The sequence below is a fragment of the Osmerus mordax genome, chromosome 26 (assembly GCF_038355195.1).
Source record: "Osmerus mordax isolate fOsmMor3 chromosome 26, fOsmMor3.pri, whole genome shotgun sequence".
Taxonomy (NCBI): domain Eukaryota; kingdom Metazoa; phylum Chordata; class Actinopteri; order Osmeriformes; family Osmeridae; genus Osmerus; species Osmerus mordax.
The window spans coordinates 9,653,110-9,679,196 of record NC_090075.1 but is presented as its reverse complement, the minus strand read 5'-3'; the positions used below and the strand labels follow the sequence as shown (position 1 = coordinate 9,679,196).

Here is a 26,087-nt window from a genome sequence, read left to right as displayed (position 1 = left end):
TTGGTCCTTGTATCAGTTGGGTTAGATTGAATTTATTTGTTATCTCCTTTAGTTTCTTTCTTTCTTTTTTTTGTCCCAGTTTATATTGAAGTCGCCCATTAGTATTAGTTCTTTTGTGCTATCACATTGTTTAAGGATACTATGGAGACTATCATAAAAATGATTATTAGCTAATGGTGGTCGATATAGACATTTAAGGGGACAAGGGGATGTTCAACCCAATACACTCAAACTCCTGATCCTGTGACCATTCAATTAGGCTACATTTAATTGTATTCTTAACATAGATTAACAACCCCCCTCCCCGCCCCTTGTTTTGGTCTCTCCTAAACACATTATATCCGGAAATATCAAAGGCAGCCGTGGGAGAATGTTTTTTAAGCCATGTTTCAGAGTCCAAGGAAGTCCAGGTTGGAGTGGAGCAGTAAGTGTTATATCTGAATGCTTTTTGAGACAATGCATATGTAAATAACCAAAGAGTAATCCTTTTGGTTTTGATTGTGAGTCCCAGATCAGTTTGGCCTGATTGAGAGTTAGAATTCATTGCATGATCCCACCACTCCGGGAATAGCGTTGAGCAGCAAGAGTCTGAGCACCTTTAGGGGTGCTCAGCCCCAATGAGAATGTGAAATGAAAACAATTCCTTGCATAAGTGCTAAACACCCATGCTAATAAATAACTAATTTCACTGGATAACAATTAATACATTTATGTATTATTATGCATAATATTGAATGAATGAAAAAAACTAAGGATGTCCTTTTCTTCACAAACTACCAGCATCAAATGATAATAAACAATATATATATATATATATATATATATAAAAAATAAAATAATAATTTTTAGGGTTGCAGAGATGAAATTTAGGAGTGCTTGAGCACCCCTAAAAAGGGTCTAAAATTGCCACTGGTGTACAGTACAGCCTTCTTAGACAAAAACCCAGATGCACACACATTTAAATGATTACATTTCCTTAATTCCCCTAGTGGCTCAGTCAGAAATTAATTCATAAGTTAATCAGAATGGGACAAGGTTCCCTCAAAAAAGCCAGTTTCTTCATCTCTGTTCACTGCTCTAACGTTTTGGATTTTGTTGAAAAAGTTCTAACCCCCTAAAGATTCCTGATTAATTTCTAAATCTGGTGGGGGAGGTTTTTTATCCATTGAGCATATGGAACCTTGCAATGAAAGATGCCAGTCCTTACACATGAATATTGTTTGGTCATCATTTCCCTGTCCTTTCTCCTTGCATGTTTTTTTGTTCTTTTCTTTTTTGTCTCCATTCTGTTAATAATACATGAATGTCCTCTTTTTTCCCTCTCCCCCCTTTTTCCTGTAGCAATTATTGAACCTACCACTACTAGTGCTGTCTCAAGCCCAGGTCAGTATATGTCACCATGCTGTACACAACCAGCAAAGGGATTCGATATTCTCAACACTAACCTGACCAAACTCCTCCTCCATCTCAATTATTTGATCTTAATTGGCTGCGATGCCTGCCGGGGTTTCAGCTTCACTGTATGTCTTTAGTATTAACAGTTAATTTACTTGGGATTGGTTTGTGTTTTGTTTTTGTCTTCTGTGAGCAGCCCTTATCATTGCACACACATCCTCCACTCATTCACCTTGTGGAGTGCAGTAGAAAAGTGACTTTTCCATGTGGCTGATGAGACTGATGGCATTCTAACGAAGCTGATGCTGATGGCTTTCCTCTCTTGGCTTCCCCATCTCCTTCCTTCTCCTCTATGCTAGCTAAGTGCAGTCTGCATGTAAAGCAGGATGTTGGGTAAGATGACCCCTGTTTTTGTTTTGTTTGCAGTGTACTGTCTCTCAGTATTTCTGTCTTTCTCTCATCCCTTACTCTCTGACTGTCCCCCCCCCCCTGATTTCTTTATATCAATTTATCCCCTCTCTTCTTGAACAGCTGGCTGTGGCTCTGCTGCCCCTCTCTAACCTGTTCTGCTGCTGATGCTTTTGTCAATGTCGCTCTTGTTTTTCTATTTGACTCTCTGCTGCTTCTAACATATAGCTTTGCGTAATCTCTTTACAGAAGCTGTATTTTATCCCTCTCTTACGGTTTTAAGTAAGTCACAGAATGTAATCTCTTCCACTGGTTACACTATTTTTGCTTAATACTATTCGTGCACAAACTCATGTTTTCAGAATTACCATATGTGACACGTTATTTTGAAAGGCAAGCCAAGGTAATTTACAGATTGTGAAAGTGCAGATTGTAAACTTTCAAATGATGTGTCATACATTGAAATGTGAAAATAGTTGAAGATACGCATATGAATGTTGGTAAACCTTGAATGCTCTAGCAGAGAAATCCCCCTTGAAAGGTTATAGACCTTTTCATGCTTTCAGACAGGGTGTCATTTCACTGCAGTGAAGAATAACAATGAAATTCCAGGATCCTGCTTTCTTGACTTATTCTAGATATGTATTGTTGTTTTTTTTATCACACCGGAAAAAACTAGTTAAAAGCTATTTTATTCCTGTTCAATTCAGCAGATGTCGCAAGGACTCCCTTGCACAAATATGTAATTTAGACGGTTAGAACCTAAATAAGATTTATATGTATAGTAAAATATGTATAGCCTATGCAAAATTATGCATGATGTGCATTTGCTTCACCACATAACCATTACCTGTAGACAGGTAAACAGAATTCTTATGTTAAGACATAGCGGTAACAATAATGGTAACTAGAGAGGGTACAATTTCTGGGGAAATTGTAGGGTGTGCTTGCTTGCGTCGGTTGTACAGGGATTTTAATGCCATTTTTACAACTGATATTCCTGTATATTTTATATAAAAATACATAGGGCCTACGTATTATGCATAAATATTACATAGATTTAAAAGCATCTTTTTTTTGCTGCTCATTTACAACTCAAAATACGAGTGAAGTGTAGAATGAAATATGATGTCTTCTCATTTCCCCTGCAAGAGGCAGCCTCATAGCTGAATCAAAATGAATACATTTGGCAGACCGGTGTAAAAATGGACCTAATCTCTATGACTTAAACGTCCTTTTAAGTTTTCCCTTCTCGTGATATTTTCAGGCATTTAGCCTACTCATATTGCATTCATTAATTAATAAAGAACCCCCTTTGAAGATTATTATACGACGTTACCGGCAGAAGATAGAATCGCGATTCAAACAGTACCATCTGCTAACTGAAAATATGCCCCCAAAAACGTAAATAAGCTTGACATTTATTTAGTGGAAAATCGCTCATTCATAAAAAGCTCACTGGTAGCGATCATTGTCAGTAACAACGCAAAATGCGATATAGCCCTGTGTGGAGAAGCTGCCCCGGTAAATTCTACTACTACGGTACAGTACTAGACTACTGCTGTATTCGTCTCGGTAGCGATTGCGTTGGTTGAATTGGATTTAACGTTCCGTTGTACGGTTTAGGCTGAAATTAATTATTTTCATGAACAGATTGACAAAGTTTAGGCTGTGGCAATGAAGTTCAGGTTAGTAGTCAGATAGTTTCCCTATTGAAAGACTTTTGAGTAAAGGGAGTGCCGAACATGTTCTGTCGCCGTTTGACTTAAACAGCTGAGGAGTTTTTGTTAGCTACTCACATTACTTCCTAAACAGCTGTGTAGTGTAGATGTTTTTGTAGTGCGATTGCGTTGGTTGAATTGGATTTAACGTTCCGTTGTACGGTTTAGGCTGAAATTAATTATTTTCATGAACAGATTGGCAACGTTTAGGCTGTGGCAATGAAGTTCAGGTTAGTAGTTAGATAGACTTTTGATTAAGTAAGGGGAGTGCCGAACATGTTCTGTCGCCGTTTGACTTCCTACAGCTGTGTAGATGTTTTTGTAGTGTCTCGCGTAGGCTACAGCATTGCAGTGAGCAACACTGGTTTGAAACCACAGGTAATGATAATTTCACCCACAAATCGTTTACTTGTAATGTAATGTCATAATAAATCCTACAACGAAAATGTATTTGTGAGGAATGTTTATTTTAAAGATTGAAAACAGATGCATCATAGACCACTGTAGTATGTGTTGCCAGGGCAACAGAGGCTAATGTCATGATGCTAATGCTTCAGTGAAATAGTAGACTACCGTTTCCAAAAGTAGATGTGGGCCTACTTCCTTAATAATATCAGCTAATATTGTACATTACATTTCATAATTGTGTTTCACATCACAAAGTAAAATGAGTAAATAGTTATCACCCTGGCCTCTTTGCTTGTGGCGTTCCTGCAGCTGCCTTGCAGTAAAGCTATAGTTAGCCTAGCTATCCCCCAAGTTAACAGATGTGAAACGAATGTTCTGCTACAGGTAGTCACGCGTGTTTTCGTGACGTTAGTGACGTAGTGACGTTAGTAACGTCAGTGACTGTGGCTAGCAAATTAGCCACCGTTAGCTTCACTTTTCGCGCAAGTAATCAATCGTGAGTACTGGTCCGCTCAAGGTTAGTCGGCGCAACGGTGACGTTGTTTGCTTTAAAGTGCGATTAAAACTATTAAGCACTAGCGTTGCTACATACCTACAGCTGGCAGCTCCGTTTTTCTCCTAGATTCAGACCTAGCCCCGGTAAATTGTAGAGCTAGCTAACTACTAGTGCAGTAACTACTACACCCCACAATTTCCCCAGAAATATTTTCAGGCTTCAACCAGTGCTGCTCAAGCAGAAAGACAGGAGAAAAATAGATAGATTTGTTAGGCATTGAAGAAAGAGTAGGAGAGGAGGACAGAATCCAACATGCTGCTTCAGCATTCCAAGTATTGTTCTTTGAATTCAACTTCTTCATAATATTCTTATTCTTCTATTTCTTCCTTACACCTTTCAGCGCCTTTAAATCTTCAGATATTTAAACCGTTCAGCTATCAAAACAATCAGCAGTTTCAGGCTATGACTGCTATGACTTTTCAGCTTTGTACCTCTTATGCTTGAATTAATATAAATCAATATTCATAATGTTTTAACATGGTTTTCCAATGGAGTTTTTTCAAATCCTCTTAAACTTCTTCAACTTTCAAATCCTTCTTCCTCAATCTTTCAGCTACAGCCAGCATTTAAACTTTAAAATGTTGACAAAACCCAAATAATTAAGTTTTTTTTCAATCAGCCTTTTTGATATCTATTCAACTTTTTTTAATATCACTGATTATGTTTCATGAGTTTTTCAAACCGTTTCTGAGATTTACATGGGTGTGTATGTGAGAGCCTAGAGTGCTGACTGAAACGCTTAGAGTGGAGGGGAGCTTCGAAATCTTCTTCAAAAAATATTTATATTTTGCCAGCATTGCCACAATTTTCACTCTTCATGCTTCATTTTTGGATCAATAGATAGCTAATTTTGTGCTGGTCGTAGACAGTTGTCTGTGGAATCCAACAGATTTACACATTTGTTTAGAGCCCCACCAGATTGAGACAAAGTCCAACTCTCGCCCCATAGAGACCAATGCAAATCTGGTGACACATTTCTCAGAGAAAGCAGAAGGAACACGTTTTTGAAACTGCCGGTAGAGTCGTATTTCTGACCGCACAGACATATAAAGGATATGTATGTTTTCGGCAGAGTCTTGGGTCTCGGAAATTTCCTTATTTTTTGGATTGGACGTATAGTTTTGCGTCTAGGTTAACTTGTTTGAGGTGTGAATTCTAGGTATATTTCTGTTTCTCTCTGCCCAGCTCGTTAACGGTCACAGCTGCGCCATGGCAACCACACAGACACGCGCCACTCAGTCTCTTAAGCAGCTTGCACACTGCCCCGACAAACGCCAACATTCTACAACAAACACCAACAGTCTCGTCAGTGTGCGCCAGCAGTTTCATTATTTTTTTATTTTATTATTATTTTATTATTATTGTTTTATTTGTGTTTGTTGATCATTGTCAGGTACTGTCGGAAGATTTCAACATGTTCAGTCGGATCGGGTGAAGTTGCAGAATGTCTGACCAATGTATAGGCGATTTCCAACGAACTCCAACATTCTGACAGCTCGTTACCTTGACAACTAGGCTCAACTCTCGTGCATAACATCCTCGAGCTCTCTTTGATGTCGATGAAATTTACTTTAGCTCTTTACTTCTTAATTTTAAGTTAGGAGTCAGGCATACTCCAACCGAGACAGCAAAAGTGCCGCAATGAGAAACATCGCGACTAGCTAGCTAGTTCTACCATGTTAATCTGTTAACAAGATAACCTATTTACATTTAGCAGACACTTTTATTCAAAGCAACGTAGCCTACAAGGGAGAGATCTAACTAGTTGCTAACACGGTTGTTTCATTAGTAGACTATGGTTCACTGCTCCCTGATCTAGATGGCTACAAGTATTGCAGTTGCAGCGGCAGACATCTTTTTCTGCAGGTGCTATGGGGGAGCTCGGCGTTTTAGCGAGGGTGCTATGAAATGAGGGCGATAGCGTCACATGGTTCTGTACTACAACACCTCCCCACCATATCGTCTATCATATGTTTGCTCTCTGAAGCGTCTTTGTGGTCCATGAAAAGCGCTAAACAAACCGATTGTATTATTATTATTATTATTATCATAAGGATACTTCCGACGGACGCGCACTGTCTGTGACGGTCACTGACAAAATGCATACAGCATGTCCGCAATCCCAAATACTTAACTGACTTTAAAACACTTGTGGTAGTGACGGTTAAAGTTGGGCGCCAGGGAACGAGTGCACCAGCTGGGCGTAAAAATGTTGGTCTTAACTACGTCCGACTTTGTGATTTGAATTTACACCGAGTGCACCAAGCTTGACAGACCACGGTCGTAGCTACGCCTGGTCTTAAGATGCGCGTCCTTGTGAAAATGAGAAAGCGTCGATCGTTGCCAAGCAACACATTTAAGAGCCTATGCGCACCATACTACTGCCTAGCATCTCCCTTAAAAGCAATGCAGGATAAAGAAAACCCCCAAAAAAGGAAAATAAACTTTACAGATACAGAAATTAGAAAACTTATAGAGATGTATAACCAGAATAGAAGCGTACTCACGGGAAAATTCAATAACAGCAACACAAACAAGCAAAAGAAGTCAGCGTGGAAATCAACAACCGATCAAATTAATAGTGAATGTGACGAGGACTGCAGACAGTTGAAGAGGTTAGGAAGAAGTGGAAAGATCTTCTTTCCAGGGCAAAAAAGGATGCATCGGCATTTAAAAACCCGCCAACCGGGGGTGGTCCTTCACCAAAAATATCAGTTTATAGTGGTATTATTATTGATATTTTTGGAGAGGACTCTCCCACCTTTAACGGATTGAACGGCTTTGACAGTTCTGAACTGTCAGTAGGGAGGACAAACGTTCTGCTCTCAATGTAATCACAACGGAGAGTTCCAAGCGTCAACAAATGCTAAACGGATTGAACGGCTTTGACAGTTCTGAACTGACAGTGTCAGTTCAAATGGTTGAAGACTCCGACGTTCAGTGCAGCTCAGATCACGATATGACAGCTGTCAGTGTGAGTGGTAAGTCATTTTGCCTATTCCCACTACAGCTACATTTGTTTGTTTGCTAATCAATAGCCTCATACTAGCGAGTATCGTTAGGCCTATATATCGTTTGCATTACGATCAAGTGCTAGCCTATAGACAAATAGCTACAAATAGTCTACACTGTTGCAATTTTACAGACTCAAACGACACCCTGAGTGAAGAGGAGAGCCCCACAACACAAAGGATGGCACAATCCCAGAGGTCCATGCCCACAACCCCCAAACGAAAGAGAGATTTTGCTGAGCTGCAGCGCATACTTCTTGAAAAGGAAATCATTCGTGTTGAGGTCGAGACCGCCAAACTCAAGGCAGAACATGAGAAGATAGAGCTTCAAAAAGAAAAACTCAAACTAGAACTCAAACTTCTTGAGACAAAATATACTAACGTCTCAAACGAAGACACCATGATGACATACACCATTCTTTAGTTAAGCTATTTTGATTTAATGAAAGCAATTGTCAGGCCTATACAAATATTTACAAATATACATATAAATAAATAAATAATTGCCATTGATAGGCTATTTCTAAGGCCTACTGATGTAGCTAGAGATTGTTTGTACTGTTTCTTTCTTATGAATAAGATATATATAAATGAAATTGAAGAAAACCATTTGAAAACTAAGTTATGAGCACACATAGCCTATGCCTATGGGCCTAGATGTTATTTATGATATGATTGCGGACTAGTCGTCCACCGATATCTTCAGGGATGCCAGCCACGGGGTTCTCGTCAGCCTCCTGCACCACTTCTCCTTGCATCATAAGGGGGATTCTCTTTTTAACGCAGATGTTGTGCAGCACCGCAGTAGCAGCAATAACGACACAGACGCGTTCAGGGTGCATTCGCATTTCACTGTGGAGGCAGTGAAACCTAAAAGAAACAAGAACTAAAATCACCATATAGGCTATCAGAGCAAAATATACACCTATAGGTCCTATACTAACCTTAAAAAAATGTGTTAGTGCTGCTTAGGCTATTTGTTTTTGCCCGTTAACCGGGCTACTAACCTGCGTTTGAGCACTCCAATGCACCGCTCAACGATTTGTGCGTGCTTATTGTTATAGGTTTGTTCTTGTGCAGTTCTCGCTGCAATCACCGGTGTCATTAACCACCGTTTCAGTGGGTATCCACTATCCCCAAGGAGAATGCCATTCCCTCTCCCTGCCTCAAATTCCCGATGGAGGGCACTCTCGGAGGATGCGAGCATCATGTGTTGACCCAGGCCATCTTGCCACAAGGTCTATAATGGACATATCCGAGTCGCATGCTATTTGGACATGAATCGAATGATAACCCTTTCTATTGACATATAAATACTCATGATCGGAGGGGGCCTGAATGCGAACATGAGTACCGTCAATGCACCCGACAATACCAGGTACCCCAGATTTCGAATAGAAATCCTGCTTGGTTTTGGATGCTTCTTCGTAGGTGGGTAGGTGGATATGTCGCCTAAAGCAGCACTGAAGGGCCAACGACACTCTTCGATTTGCTCGACAAGAAGTCGTTCTGTGAACATTAATCATGTCTCCCATTTTATTTTGAAAGGCCCCGTTTGCAAAAAACCTCAGTGCAATCAGCACTTGCAGGGCGGGGGACTGCGCGGTGTTTCTGTCCGTTGCATGTTGGAGATGAGGGGAGAGCTCCTCAATTAGCTCATTTTCGGGATAAATATCAAGTGGATTCGTGCGATCACGGACTACTCTTTCTCGCCTTAAAGACCTTTCAATTAGTTGTCTATAAACGAGACGCGCTGCCATCGTTGTGAGTATATTGTCCGATCAAACTGTTGTACATTATAATTACCATGGATATTAGTCCCATTTTCCCATTTACGCCTGCTCCCCACTAGGCGTAAAATGTACACCCAGGTGCAGCACATAAAGGGCTTAAATCTAACTGGTGCACTAGTCGTAACTTTAAGTTAGTCGTAACTTTCAGTTCTACGTCGGATGTAGCGTTACACCCAGGCGTACACCCAGCTGGTGCACTCGGCCCCAGGTGACCACCACCATGTCAGACAGTTATGAATCTTGGAATAGCAGATAGAACTAGAAAATGCATTTCCTGCTGAAAATGCGTTGGAATGCTAAAAGCTGAAAGCTGAAATTTATTTCAGAAAATTGCTGGAAATACAGAAATAATAAGCTGAAAATATTTTTTTTAAATGCTAAAAATACAGAAATTAGAAAAGCCGAAAATAATTAAAAAAATTGCTGAAAATACAGAAATCCGAAAATGTACCAGCAAGCCGAAAAACTGTAATGAATTAAAAAAAATGCTCATAACACAGAAATTACAAAGTACAAGCAAGAAAAAAGATGAAATTAAGTTAAATTGCTGAAAATATTGAATATTCCAATGGCTTTGCTGAAAAGGTGTTAATGCCAAAAAGTCAATAACAGCACAGCAGGAAAACATAAAAGTGGCAGTGTGGAAGATGAACTGCAGCATTTAACACTTGTGTTATCTTCGGGTCATTCTGACCCATCAGTCACTGTGACCCACCATCGTATTGCGACAACTTTACCGCATACAAAAACAAAGTGAAGCATTTTCTTTTAACTGTTCGGCTGTCTCAGCATTGCGGCGGTTAAAAGAAAATTATTTTTATTTGTTTTTGTATTGGGTAAAATTGGGTAAACACAACAATGGTTCGTTATGAACCTTTGGGTCATGTGACCCGAAGATAGCACAAGGGTTAACAAAGCTAAGAGCTGAAATACAATGCAAAAGAAGCCAAAAGCGGAGTCAGATGGCTGAGCGGTGAGGGAGTCGGGCTAGTAATCAGAAGGTTGCCAGTTCGATTCCCAGCCGTGCCAAATGACGTTGTGTCCTTGGGCAAGGCACTTCACCCTACTTGCCTCAGGGGAATGTCCCTGTACTTACTGTAAGTCGCACTGGATAAGAGCGTCTGCTAAATGTAAATGTAAAAGCTGCACTGTTAAACTGTAGAAGTACTTGAAGAAGCAGTAAACATATTATAATACATATAATATTAGTTTTAGTAGCTGAAATTATAGCTGGGATAGTAATAGCAGTAGCAGATACAGTATCAGTGGCATACTAGAATAAAACAGTTCCATTAGCAATAGTAGTAAAAGAGATATTAGCAGCATCTGCATAATTAGTAGTTGTAGTAGTGGCATAAGATATAGCTGAAAGTAGAAAAAAACGCACTCTCAAGCTAATCTCATTGCTTATTTTGACCAGTTTATTCACAGACGTGTTTCGGCCTAAGCCATCGTCAGTGTGTATCGTGAACACCAGAATGGATGCTTTTTATCATAAAAGGGTTAAGAGTCATGGGTTACAAGTGAATCACATGACATCAACAGGTGCACAGATTCACAACATGTTCGCACACAAGGCACAGTACTTCAGACTGTACTAAATAAGTTGACAAATTAAGTAGGCTAAACAAAAATGCAAACAGAATGATTGAGGCGGTAATGCAACAACCACTTCAGCCACCTCTCCTATAGTATCCTAATACATCAATAAGCAATATGCTCCACATTACTCATGTAAATATATACACATCTTTACACAGAGAGATCATAAAAAACAGTTCAAAACTAGCTCTTCATTCAAACCATTAAGGTGTACTGTTTGAAGCATGAAAATCCAGTAGGCCTCCCGCTGAAGGAGATAGCGCTCTCTGTCACCACCCCGTTTAAGAGCCTTCACTGCCTCTATGCCTTGAAACCTCAAGGTGCAGACGTCATGCCCAGATTCATTAAAATGTCTTGCTACAGATGATTTAATGTTGTGAATATGTATATTACTTTTGTGTTCATTCATTCTAACTCTCAATTCTCTTTTTGTTTTTCCAACATAACAAAATCCGCATGGGCATTTCAATAGGTATAAGACAAAAGTCGTGCGGCAAGTGATTCTTCCCCTCACGGGGAATGACTTGCCAGTCCGCGGGAGTAGGAAGGAATTACCCTTGATCATTGCATTACAATTAACACAACCCCTGCATGGGAAATTGCCAGGATCAAGATTTGTAAGCCAATTGGTTGGCGGAGTATGCGAGTCTACTCTCACCAGCGTATCTCTCAAGTTTGGGAATATTTTATAGGAAAAAAGTGGAGGATTTTTGAACGATTGGCCGATCTGTGAGTCGCTAGATAGAATATGCCAATGTTTTTTCACTATAGACTTGACCTCGGACGACAGGGGTGAAAAAGTCGTAGACAAGACAATTCGGTTTTCTGAAGTGGTTTCTTTCTTTTTGAAAAGTGATTCTCGCTCTATGATGCGTACCTTATTCAAACATGAATCCAGATTGATTTTATCATAGCCTTTGGAAATGAAACGGTCATACAGAATGTTGGCCTGACCTTCGAATTCTACTTCAGTGCTGCAAATTCTCCTCATACGTAAAAATGTACTATATGGGAGGCTTTTTTTCATAGAGGGAGGGTGGTAGCTTTTTGAGTGTAAAAAGTTGTTTCTGTCTGTGGGTTTCCGAAACACTGACGTCTGTAAAACCTGAACATCGAGAAATGATATAAAGTACATGTTATATTCCAATGTAAATCGTATGGAGTCAAGTCTAAAGTTCAGAAATTCATGAAATTGGTTAAGTTGTTCCACTGTACCACTAAAGATAAATAAGACATCATCAATATATCAGAACCAACATTTCAGACAGTGGTTAAAGGGGTGATTGATTGCAAAACCGATTTTACCTTGTCATAGTTGAATAACGACAGTTCGGTGGGTAAAATGAACATACAGTGAACCTTAAAGTCCTTGACACCTCTTTCCTATGCAAATCTCAAAATGAAAAAATTTGGCTGTAAAACGGTAGCTTTTCAACAAAGCCACCGGACTGACGTCAGTCCAGTGGCCCGCCTTTTTTGGCTCTGGTCTGTATCTTTGTCACGCCCCAAAATGTACATCCAGACCAGCCCACTCACTGGTGTTCTTGCCCAGTCCGAGGTAGCGTAGATCTCTGATACTAGTTTAGCTGCGCGCTGCTCTGTGTAGGCTACTTCTAAGGAATTACAAAGAAGAACGTTTGAACTATAAGAAGGATATTGAAAATGGACCATGGTCGTAAATGCTGTGTTCCAGGCTGTACAGGGAAGGCTAACACTCATAGTCTTCCCAAGGAGTCAAACATTCGACAGGCATGGCTGCTGTTTGTCTATGAGAAGATCCCGGCGAAGTTCGACACTCAATTATTCATTTGCTCTGAACATTTCACCCAAGACAGTTTTGACAACCTTGGACAATTTCAAGCAGGATTTGCTAAGAAGCTGAACCTGAAAAGAGGTGCTGTTCCGACCGTACGCTCATCGCAACCACAAGCTGTAAGTAGGCTACAGTATGATTTTGTCGCTAACAGTTATTAGCAATGCTAACGTCTCCTGTATCTAGCATAGGTAGAATGCTAAATACGTTTCTAAACACATCAACATACTTTACTTAGCAAATGACTCTAGCTAGACTAGCTGTAGTCGGCATTAGAAGAGAAGCTTCCGAAAAAATAGCCAGAAAACAAATAGCAGTCTGGCCTATTGCTAACGTCTGTCTAGATTATCTATTTGAAAGAACTGGAGAAAAGCAGGTTCTAGATACAGGATATGTTAGCATTGCTAATAACTGTTACCGACAAAATCATACTACAGCTTGCGGTTGTGATGTGTGTTCGTGGTTCGCGGTTGTGATGTTGTGATGTGACCTCCAGCTGAACCTCGCCAAAACAGAACTTCTCATCATCCCGGCTAAACCCTCCATCTCCCACGATCTCTCAATCACCCTGGGATCTGCGACGGTGACCCCTTCATCCTCTGCCAAGAACCTTGGAGTTACCATGGATGAAGAGCTCTCCCTCACGGCCCACATTGCTGCTGTCTCCCGGTCGTGTAGATTCACCCTCTACAACATCCGGAAGATCAGGAGATACCTGTCTGAGCACTCCACCCAGCTGCTAGTCCAAGCACTTGTCCTCTCCAAGTTGGACTATTGCAACTCGCTGCTCGCTGGTCTCCCAGCATGTGCAACCCGCCCTCTTCAGAGGATTCAGAACGCAGTGGCCCGCGTGGTCTACAATCTACCCAGACGCTCCCATGTGACCCCGCTCCTCATCTCTCTCCACTGGCTACCTATCATGGCCCGTATCAGATTCAAGACCCTGGTACTGACCTTCCGAGACTGCACCCGTCTACATCAAGTCTCTCCTGCAGCCTTACACCCCCACCCGTCACCTACGGTCTTCTTCAGACAACCGCCTGGTGGTCCCACCGCTCAAGACCGCCCGGTCCCAACACAAGCTCTTCTCCTGTCTGGCCCCCCAGTGGTGGAATCAACTCCCCACCTCCATCAGAGACACTGACTGTCTCTCCACCTTCAAGAAAAGGCTCAAGACGCACTTGTTCCGGGAGTACAACGGTACTTAGGAATGGTTTGCTTGACCCGATGTTAGTTTTCTCAAGGATCACAATGACTCTTGCTTAGAGACATGCTGCTCTTGTGGTTAGTGGTAACTGATTTACATTTTTGTACTCACTGTGATATATTGTTTTTATTATTGTTGCTTGCTTTTTCCACAGGTACACTTGCACTTATAGCGGTTCATGTTGTTTAATTGTAACTTGTTTAACTACATGCTCTTATGGTTCTTCCCTTTGGCACTTACTTTGGTTGTTCACAATGTGTGCTTCATGTTTTGGCTACTCGCAATGTTTTTGTGGCTATCATGTTGCTATGATCAGTGACATATGCACTTTGTAAAGCTCTCTCTTGGAAGTCGCTTTGGATAAAAGCTAAATGAATAAATGTAAATGTAAATGATGAACGTAAGGTCGGAACGCACCTCTTTAGCTACAGCTTCATAGCAAATCCTGCTTTAGCTACATTGTCCCAGGTTTTCAAAACCGTCCTTGGTGAAATGGTTTGCGCAAATGTGTCGAGGGTCAAACTGCACAGGGATCTTCTACGCTACAGTATTGACTTTATTCCGCCCCGCCCACCTTTTTGATATTTTTGCACTTCCGTTGTATTGGCACTTCCTGTTTACCGGGGATATCATTCAATTCAATGGAGAACTGCCGAGAAGTCCCGCTGCTAAAATATTAAATAATTAGGTTGATTTGTGCCAGATGTGCTATGTTCGTGTGCTACAACCAGTCAGCAATACACCCTTTCACTGGATGGCTTGAAAACGACTTTTAAATGTGTATATAATTCGTTTGCCGGTCAGATCGCTGCCCTGCGCTCTGCTGTGCTGCGATAAGTTACATTAGCCACAAACATAAGATGTTCTAACGATTTCACTGCAGGGCATATGCATTTGCTATACTTTGTTTGAAAGCTTAGGTCCTCTAGAATTCAGTCGTTTGATTAATTTTACAGTCAGTACATGTATTTGAGATTCCCCCGCAAAACCGACCAGCTAACATTGTTAGCAGTAGAACGTTAGCTTCTTGTTTATCTGCTCTAGTTTTTACATCAGGTCTCTGCTATTAGCAATACACTGCAAATGTATGAGTGACAAATTACACAAATTATGCTGTAATAATAAATAGTGACAATTTTGTCATCGAGGGTCTTTGGTACAAGCTTTATGCAATGTGTTAAAACTTACATGATAAAGGGTGTGCACTACTAATCTTCCGTCCTATCTAATGGCAATTAGAAAGACTATTAAATAATTTTAATGCTGCGTTGTTTCAAAAGCTTTACATTACATGTAGATGCACTGCAGCAGTTGTTTTGCTCACAGCCATGCCCATCCATTTGGTTATAATCTTGTATCTACTAATATCATACATCGAGAATACTAAAACATACTAAAATATAACCTAGCTAGTTTATCTCTTATTACACACTTGATGTTGCAAGTGATACGAGCAGACAAAAGGAAACTTCGGTGGGTCTTTTAAATTCAGCGCCTTCAGCCAGGGACGCAGATCCTCAACTTTGGTTGGAGGTTGATGCAAAGTATGTCGGCCGACAACACTCGGACCTCTTCTTTCCATGGTCAAAACAATGATAATACAGGGTCTGATTCCGTTTTCTCCAGCTGTTATGGCAGCCACGAACTGCAGTTGATGCTGGGCATCTCTATTAGCCTTAAATTATTACCACAGCCTGTTTAAGAAATGTTCTTTTAGTACCGTTATAAAGCGGAAAGTATCTAAACCGGAAATGAGAATACGCTGATGGCTGCGCCCATCGTGACTTCCGGAATAAGGTGAATAGACAAACATCAGCCATGCCCGTCCAGTCAATGTTAGCTAGACTCTAGCTCATCTTCTTTTTATTAACGCTGATTTGCAAGGAATGCAAGAACAGCTAGATAGCGAAAACACCTAGACTGTAGGCATGTAAACTAGTTTAGCTTGCTAACGCAAGAGCATAGGTAGAATGTGTGATGATTTAGCCTAGTTTATGGGCAATGGGGCTAATGTTGTTTCATGTTCCTGACTGTTTCATTCAAATAAATAAACCGTGTTATGTAAATCTACAATTCACGATGCATGTTTGTCCAGATCTGTCAGGTTATTTTTCAGCAAGATGTCTAGAGCTAGCTAACTGAAGCTGAGTTGAATCACGATATAGTTTGGTTGCTAAGCTGTAACGTTCTACCAGAGCTGCCAACTCTCACGGTTTCACCGTGTGACGCGCATTTCAACCATTTCTCACGCCACACATTGTATATCTCACGCTGAAAAGGCAACGCCAAACAAGCAGCCAGGCAGCCCTGGTTCTACCCACCTAAGTCAATCCAGTTTGCTTCGACAACAGAAGTGGAAACAACTGACATTATCATTTCAAATGATATCTAGTCAATCTGTTGAAAACAGTGTTGTGTAGACACAATAGATTTATTTGCACGTTTTTATTTCAAGTCTCCACCTTCGGTGTTTCAGTGAGTGCTGTTGGCCGTGTTGCGTTTTTTCTTCCCAGCATCACTCGTTGAAAACCAACCAATCAGCGCGCAGCTCATCTAAATATTAATGAGCATACAATAAAAGGAAAAAAGCTACTGTTTTCTCCAGGGAAAATTTCAGAGGATCTATCAGGGGGCATAGAACAGCACCCGGGCCATTTTCAACCCAACCAATGTTACATACCCTATTCGGAAACCTTAAGGAACAGTGAAATACCCCAAAAACCCAGTCAATCAACCCCTTTAAAGACATTTACAGAGGAATAAACAAAGTCCATCTTAGACATGAACAGGTTTGCGTAGTTTGGGGCAAATGGAGAACCCATTGCTGTGCCCTTCACCTGGTGGTAGAAGTTATTTTCAAATTTGAAATAGTTCATTGTCAGCACACTGTGTGCCAAGTCCCATAGGAAAGTCGCTGGAGGCTCATCACCATCACAAGATTTTTAATAATGTTCTAAGTAGGGCTGCAACTAACGATTATTTTAATAATTGATTAATCTGTCGATTCTTTTTTCGATTAATCGATGAAATCGGATTTTTAAAAAAAAGCATTAATTTCCAACCCTTTTTTCAAAAACAGAACTGACAGTGCAAATTCACAGTGCAAAAAATCTTCAGAATGTGCACAAACAGGCACACAATTTTGAAAATGTTATTAATATTAGCGTGGATTTAATGCTATTTTCCAAGATGAGCAATTAATTTGAGTTTTGTTTAAAACTTCATTGAAAATTGAAAGGTTGTGGAAGTAGGCCAGACTTTATTAGAATAATCTGGTGTATATTTAAGATTTCTTGACACAATTTTGAAAAAAGTTAATATTTGCGAGGATTAAGCTATTTTCAAAGATTAGTGATTTTCTATCATTTTATTTGAAACTTAATTGAAAAGTAAAGGCTGTGGAAGTATACCAGACATTGTTAAGATACTCTGGTGTCTGAGGTTTTATATTCCTAAAAATATTATAAAAGTCAACCCATACCATTTTTCAAAATGGTATGGGTTGTTTTCACCCGGTCCCTAACGCGATGCTGCAAAGTAGCGTCTTCCGAATGTGAGACGAATGTCGAATATGAAACTAACTTCACCTCGGTCAATTAACACACTGTTTCGATGTATTTAGTGTGAAATGCTCCCACACCTTGGATGACTTGGGTCGTACTGATTTCTCTGCCTCCGCCATGTGTTTCAGAACAATGTTACTCAACGTCTCTCTGATGGCCTTTCCTCTACCTCCGCTCCACGCTCAACTAAACTTTTTTTTAAATACTCAAACATCTCCGCGACATATTGAGTGGCCAGTGGCGCCTTAATGCACGGGCTTACCTGGGCTTAAGCCCGGGGCCTCGACCAATCAGGGGCCTCTTAATAATAATACAAAATAATAATGATGATAAACGTCCGTATTCCCGGTGTCATTACTCTGCTCTACAGTGGCATCTGGTGTATGTGGAGGCAGGGGAGGCCCCCCCCCTCCCCCTTATCTAAACAAAATGTAACAAAATGTAACAAAAACTAGAGAGGGTACAATTTGTAGGGTGTGCTTGCTTGCGTCGGTTGCAGATGGGTCCATTTCATATGAAACAAGCTGAACCCCCTTTGAGACAAGCTATTCTAACAACGTTGTCACCGGCAGTATTTTTCAGATGGAATCGCAATTCAAACGGTACCATCTGCTAACTGAAAATATGCCCTCATACGCGACATTTTGGTCTCAGTCTAGAGCCCTGCGTGGAGAAGCTGAATTGTGCTACAAGCAAGCTAGCCTAGCTGCTGTTGCTAGCCAAACTTCACTGAGGGGATTGTTTGAATGCGCCAGAAATTAACGTTTCTTTTGACATAAAGTTTAGGCTGTGGCATTGAATACAGCGACGCACCACACAAGCTTGAGTTTAAATACATAATTTATTGTGACATTACTTACTGTACATGCAAGTCTTGAATTGCTTAAATGTATAATGCTGCTAGTACACCACGGCACGATACGATACTTGCTGTGCAACATTAATGCACGTTGTATCCATGCGTCGTTGCTAACGTGTGCTGACGTTGTGACGTAGGCTAGCACTGAGTTCCCTTCGTTGACACAAGACACTTTTTGCCACAAAAACTGAATTTCAGCCTAAACCGTGCAACGGAATGTAAATAACAATACAAGCAACTCGTGCGATTAGCGTGTGGGGGGCCTCAAAAAATGAAAAAAAAAGTCCATAGCCCAGGGGCCTCAAGTGCTATTAAGACGCCCCTGTGAGTGGCGTAATAATCGCGCGACACAACGAATCGATAATGAAATTCGTTGCCATCGCTTTTAATAATAGAATTTAATCGATTTAATCAATTCGTTGTTGCAGCCATAGTTCTAAGGCAGACAAGCCTAGGTCGTGGGCGATGTTGGTATACAGGCTGGTTACATCCATAGTGCATAAGAGGTCATTGTCAGATACATGGACATTCATCAATTTGCTCAGAAAATCGGAGGTGAGTGTCGAGAAAGGCGCCTTTAAACCCGTTAAGGAGTAGCGTCACACATATGTGATCGTTCGAAAGCGGGGCCCACAGAGTACATTACATTTACATTTAGTCACGCTCTTATCCAGAGCGACTTACAGTAAGTACAGGGACATTCTCCCTGAGGCAAGTAGGGTGAAGTGCCTTGCCCAAGGACACGTCATTTTGCACGGCTGGGAATCGAACCAACAACCTTCTGATTAATAGCCCGACTCCCTAACCGCTCAGCCATCTGATCCCCCAAGAGTACCGTCACACATGTGTGATTCTGAACATTCCAACCGACTATTTACCGATAGACAAAAACTATATGACAAACGCTATAGTATGGCTTCAAAATTTACAATTAGGAGGCTAACAAGTAACACTAGCAGGTAGTAGCATTGCTACTAGTATTATTCTAGGTTGCTAGGTAACGGAAGCTAACTAAAACTAGCTGGCTTCCGTTTTGGAAAAATAACTCACTCTGGTGGAAGCGTCGGTAATATTTAGAACTCACTCCTTAAAAGGTTAAATAAAATGTATTATTATTATTAGCAGCAGCTGGTGCGGTAGTAATAGCAGCACTAGTAGTGGTAGTAGTTGTGTAGTAGTGCTCTTAGTCTTTTAATGAGACAAGTTGACTGAATATCTCTGTCTTGTGACTCCACTAATCAGCTAATACCAATCACCTGTGTAAGAGACTGAGTGGCGCGTGTCTGTTTGGTTGCCACAGTGATGGTGCAGCTATGATTGCTAAAGCGCTGAGGGCAGAGAGAAAAACGAACATTTACCTAGCATCCACACCTCAAACAAGTTGACTTAGACGCAAAACTATACGTCCAATCCAAAAATAAGGATATCTTCCGAGACACAAGACTCTGCCGAAACCAGAGATGTCCTTTATATTTCTGTGCGGTCAGAAATACGACTCTACCGGCAGTTTCAAAATCTTGTTCTTTTTGCTTTCTCTGACGATTTTGTCACCAGATTTGCATTGGTCTCTAAGGGGCGAGAGTTGGACTTTGTCTCGCTTTCGTGGGGCTCTGAACAAATGTGTACGTCTGTTGGGTTCCACAGACAACTGTCTACGACCAGCACAAAATTTTCTATCTATTGATCCAAAAATGAAGCATGAAGAGCGAAAATTGTGGCAATGCTGGCAAACTAGAAATATTTTTTCAACAACATCCGAAGCTCCCCTCCACTCTAAGCGTTTCAGTCTGCACTCTAGGCTTTCACGTACACACCCATGTAAATCTCAGAAACGGCTTGAAAAAGTAATGAAACATAATCAGTGATATTGAAAAAAGTTGAATAGATATCAAAAAGCTGAATTTAAAAAAAATAGTTTAGGGTTTTGTCAACATTTTAAAGTTTAAATGGTGGCTCTAGCTGAAAGATTGAGGAAGAAGAAGGACATGAAAGTTGAAGAAGTTTTAAGAAGTTTGAAAGCATTTGAAAAAAAGAAAACCATGTTAAAAAATGTATGAATATTGATTTATATTAATTCAAGCATAAGAGGTACTAAGCTGAAAAGTCATAGCACCCATGGCCTGAAACTGCTGAATTTTTTGATAGCTGAACGGTTTTAATAGCTGAAGATTTGAAGGCGCTCAAAGGTGCCACGGAAGAAATAGAAGATAAATAATAATAATAAAAATAATAAGTTGAATAAAGATTCAAGGAATAATACTTGGAATGCTGAAGCAGCATTCCAACAATAAGTTGATTAAAGATTCAAAGAACAATACTTGGAATTCTGAAGCAGCATTCCAACAATAAAGATTCAAAGAACAATACTTGGAATTCTGCTTCAGCATTCCAACAATTAACAAAACAGTCAAAGAGTCAGAAATGCTTTAAAAAGGTATATATAATTTCAGTTCACAGTCATCAATAATCACATTGAACCTTGTGTATACCTAGCACACAGACAGACTGCTTGTCCAAGGCTAAAGAGTCTCAGATTTTTTTTCAGGTAGCTGCAAAAAAAGAGGGAAAAGGCAAAAAGTTAAAATCTTGGTCAAAAAAGGGCCTCTCCGTAAATTTACCGAAACGAGTCTTCAGCGACACTGCAATCAATGCACGCAACAAATCAGACAGCATTCATTAATGTTACACAGCTAACAATACATTAGGCCTACTCCAACCACGCAAACTGTTACAACTAGATTTTACAAAAACTCCTTTGTAGTTTTTGTCTTCTCGGACCATCCGGAGCGTCCATGCTAATGTCACTGATGCTGCTAGCACCATGTTAGCACCCTCAGTAGTGGTGGAGGGTTGACCTCCTTGACCACAACGTTCCTCTCCTTAAAAATCCACACCAGATTCCCCTGCCCTTTTTTTTCTTCTACGTCACTCTCGTTTCTTAATCGTTCTTCCAAACGTGGACATTTAGGTAGCAAAAACCGATGCATTGTTGATGTTAACTTGAAACTACCATGCACTAGCTCGCTTTCTCCTTCAACTATCCGGTAACATCAACGTTTACGCGTGCAACTGGAAAATTGGGTCATAGGGTATGACAGAATGATTTCTCTGTGTCTAAAACAATCTGTCAATTTCAATAATTATAATTTCAATAGTTAGTATATTAGTATCACACAATAAATAACGCAGAATGACGTTGATCTTAAAAATATACTACAACACACAGAAAAGTAATTAGCTAGCCGAAAAAAGTCTATCACTGTCTGAGCAGTGTGGAGCTGGAAGTTGGTTTACTGGACATTCTAAAGACAATCACCAACAACTGCCAACTTTAGAATGTTGGGATTTGTTGGAGTTTGTCCGGGCAGTGTGCAAGCTGCTTTACACAGGTGATTGGTATTAGGTTATTAGTGGAGTCACAAGACGGAGATGTTCGGTCAACTCGTCTCATTAAGAGCACCACAACACAACTACTACCACTACTGATACTACTAGTGCTGCTACTACTACTGCACCTGCTGCTATATCTTATGCCACTACTCCAACTACTAATTCTGCAGATGCTGCTAATATCTCTTTTACTACTATTGCTAATGGAACTGTTTTATTCTACTACGCCACTGATACATCTGCTACTGCCATTACTATCCCAACTATAATTTCAGCTACTAAAACTAATATTCTACTTCTTCTACAGTTTAACAGTTCAGCTTTCACACTGCCTCTTTTGTGTGACTCACACATTTTTGAAATTCATTTCAGCTTTCAGTTTGTGGGTATTTTCTAATTTCAGTTTACATTTACATTTACATTTAGTCATTTAGCAGACGCTCTTATCCAGAGCGACTTACAGTAACTACAGGGACATTCCCCCGAGGCAAGTAGGGTGAAGTGCCTTGCCCAAGGACACAACGTCAGTTGGCATGACCGGGAATCGAACTGGCAACCTTCGGATTACTAGTCCGACTCCCTCACCGCTCAGCCACCTGACTCCCTCCTTCAGTTTTTTCAGCTATTTTTTTTATTTTTATTTCAGCTTTCAGCATTACTACGCATTTTCTACAGGAAATGCACTCTCTAGTTCACATTTGCTGGCTGCCCTTCGATCTCTGCTCGTTTTGATGTCTTCATGTTTTTCTTTCTATCCTGGCAGTACGAACTCTGCTCTATGTGGCAGTGGTGCAAAATCTGATACAGTCTTACTTTGGCACCCAATTATCTCAGAGAGCCTTGGATGAAGAAAGTCACATACAAGGACCATTTCTCTCAATTAATACACAGTGGTCATTATATAGAACTACGGTAAACACACACACGCACATGTACACATCAGGGGCGTCGCTAGATCCTTTTGACTGGGGCACGGCCCCAGTATAAATCTGCTGTGCCCCAGTAAAAAAGACATTGTTAAAAGTTTGTTTTAATAAAGCTTTATTAATCAGTACATTCATTTAGATTGATAATCCCAATCAACGCTTGTAAAATTGGAAAGTTGGAAACGCAAACTGACAATCAGGCGAAAGAGACACATTTAGCCGTTTAGCTCCATAGACTCCCATTCATTTTGCACTTGCTCGCGATCACCCCCAGTGGAACTTTGGTAGAACTGAAACCAAATTCGACACAATGGTGCTTAATAGGGAGTCCACAGGCTCTCCGTAGACGGGCTCTGGTGTCCCTATCTGCCTTCGATCTTGTGCAGCTGCGTTGGTCTGAAGATAACCACGCCCCTCTCGTTTGCATGTGAGATTGGACAGAAATACAGCACAGCAATAAATGTGGTGTTCGGAAATATATGTGACGTTAGGAAATAAAAGTCTCAAAAAATAAATAAATGTGGCATTAGGAAATAAAAGTCCCATGAAATAAATAAATGTTGTCTTTACAAAAACTTAATTTTGAAATAAGTAAATGTATTTATTGATGTAGGCAAATGGATTAATCTATATAATTATATATATATTTATATATTTATTGCCATCTTTTTTTAATTTCCAAATGTATTTCATAGCCTTATTTATTTATGTATCTTTATTTACATATTCCGTCCGTCATCTGGGCTCACAAGCTATTACCTATTTATTTATTGAATTCTGACTAACTCTGCGTTCCATAGAATATGCAAAACCGAGGTTGCTGAGCTGAAAACTGGAAAGTATAAGGTAGCATGTACAATAAATGACAGGAATCTGGAAAACATAACTAATGCAATGACTGGTTTACCATGGAATCATGCATAGATTTGGTACCAAACTTGGAGGCTTGCAAATATTCATGTCAACAGACTGTTCTCAGACGAGCTATAGTGTTTGCTAACACTAGCAGCTAAAGTGGGGTTGCTTACAGATGAAGTCTGATTAGTTCTAATGCCAAATAGAAATAATTTAACACGTTTTGTTATAGGCTATTAATCTTGCCATTGCAAATGAAAACTGCATTTATGTATCAAAACCCAGCGCATGTGGGAAATATAACAATTAGCCTATGTCTGACAGTGGGGTTGTAGTAAACAAATCAGAATGCAAGGCATATGCTCGAATGGCATCAATGATGATTTATTTATTGTAATGAAAATAAATTACAAGAAAAAAGTGGGCTTCAATAATGTGGTTGCGACGGGGGCAACCAGGGGTGATGATTAGGTTGCCACTTGTCACAATTTAGTTGCCAAGGGCAACCGGGCAACTGTTAATGTCGAGCCCTGATATATATATATATGTATATATGTATATACTGTATGTATATACCATATAATTATGGTAGGCCAACAGTGGCTAATATACTTTAAAATAAACCTTTATTATTTAAAGCCCATACATGATGATGTCCGGCACACTTATTTATTCATACAATTTTTTTTTTGCTGCATACCCCTCCAACACTGAGTAGTTGTGCCCCAGGTGCCCACAACTCAACTGGAAGCTTAGGTAAACAAGAACAAATTGAGTATTTAGTGATCCTAAACATGTTTATTATATTGAGTGGCTTCTTCAACACTATTAACTTTTGTAATATGCAAGAGAATGAAAGCTAAAAAAAAACATATATATATATATATATATATATATATACGGGAAGCCGACAACGTCCCTTTTTGACAGGGCCGTGTCACATATTTGCAAAATTCATTTATTAGTTATGCTTATCCGCTTTACAAAACATAATTGCATCTTATGATTATAATTTCTTTCCCTGCTATATCATGACAAAATTGAGCTTTCCAGCCAACAAACCAACGCCCATGTAAAGCTAAGCACACAAAAAAAGCATTGATTTAAGGATTTAAAAAGACGGCAGCATGGATAGATACGCTGTGGTCTGTACTGTCTCTTTACTATTGCTGCTGAATGGGCTTTACAAGCCAGTAGCATCCCCACTAGCTCTTTACCTCGGCTGCATAATTAGCTTTACATGCTTGCTGTTAAATGTCTATTGTCTTCTATTATGCTGTTTGCGTCCTATGGTGTTTCAGGTAATATAGGCCCTTTTAGGTAGATAAGTATATAGGTCTTTTGTTAATCCAATATTTTCCAATAGCTTACTTTTAGATGTTAGTTTGTTTTGTAATATATATACTCTAAATGCACATATATTTACCTACCATTCAAGGTCAAATTTATTATTTTTATTATTCACTTAATTTATTATACATTTTTGTTTGTATAACATGTTGGGTTTCCTATGATGTAGTATTTATTCATGCTATGTGTGTGTTTTGTAATAAGTTGGCACTCCACATTTTCCGGGAAAGTGCTCGATCATCTCATTTCAGAGAGGTCAGGGAAGAATTTTTACAGTTCTCCTATATTGGCCCAACTGGAAAATGAGTGTCAAACAAGTGTTTGTTTTGCCAAATCAACATTGTTTGATTTGTAAGTAGCTGAATCTGTCTGGTTTAAATGAGACAGAAGTTATGAATAAATGACCATAAGAGTTTTGTTAAATTGATAGTAGTTTGTTTTCCCTTGTCTTTCTTTTTCCTGGCCAAAAATAGATAGAAAAACAGATTATAAAAGAAAAAAGAAACAACAAAATTAATTCCAAAATAGGTTTAGGTGGTAAGAGGGGTGCCACGTAGGTTGCATGCAAATAGTTACATCCTACTTTAAATGCATTTTACAGTACGTAAACATAATTTTTTTGTTGTGTTTCACTTGTACTGTCACAACTTGTTCACCTTGCTACTTCAATTTCCTCGTATCAAGCTCTTTTATTAAAGTAACATGTGACTTTTCTCCCGTCTATGATCTGTCAACGACAAGAACAATCACCTATTTAAACAATCTTATGGTGGCAAATGGATTTGTTTAGGATTATTGTTGTGGCAGCTAGCAGCTTACCGAATGACATCAATAAATGCGTCTTTTTTTGTTTTCTCTGGCTCTGAAAGGTAGCGTTACCTTTAGGTCTTTCACGACTATCGCGTATAATGCAACGATTGTCTAGTGCCATGAGCTGGTTGGATGCCCAAATTGCAGCAATAAAACCACTGAGATAATGTTTTTGCCGTGCACAATTTCTGCTAGAAGGCTTAAGGCCAAAATATGCTACTCCTTTACGGATGGGCGGGCGGACGGATATGGACGGATAGACTTCGTTTATGGTTCTCCGTAGGCTGTGGGTGCTGAAAACAATTCACAGCCAGAAGAGTAGGTGGCGCAACCCGCCCCTGATGCAAGCGGTTCTTAATACTGACCAATCACAGCCTAGGGGGTATCCGTAACTATCCAAAATTACGACGGATAGTTAGA

General features: G+C 40.0%; 1 protein-coding gene across 2 annotated transcripts in view; it reads left to right on the top strand.

The window, feature by feature from the left end:
• The window catches only part of negr1 (neuronal growth regulator 1), a 202,339-nt gene that overhangs the window by 161,468 nt on the left and 14,784 nt on the right, over positions 1–26,087 (top strand). The window contains exon 7 of one of the 2 annotated variants that reach the window (XM_067230072.1): positions 1,342–1,383. The exons of the other annotated variant lie outside the window; for it this stretch is intronic. Within the exon in view, the coding sequence (XP_067086173.1) occupies positions 1,342–1,383 (42 nt within the window). The remainder of the gene's footprint in view (positions 1–1,341; positions 1,384–26,087) is intronic. 2 annotated transcript variants of the gene reach the window in all.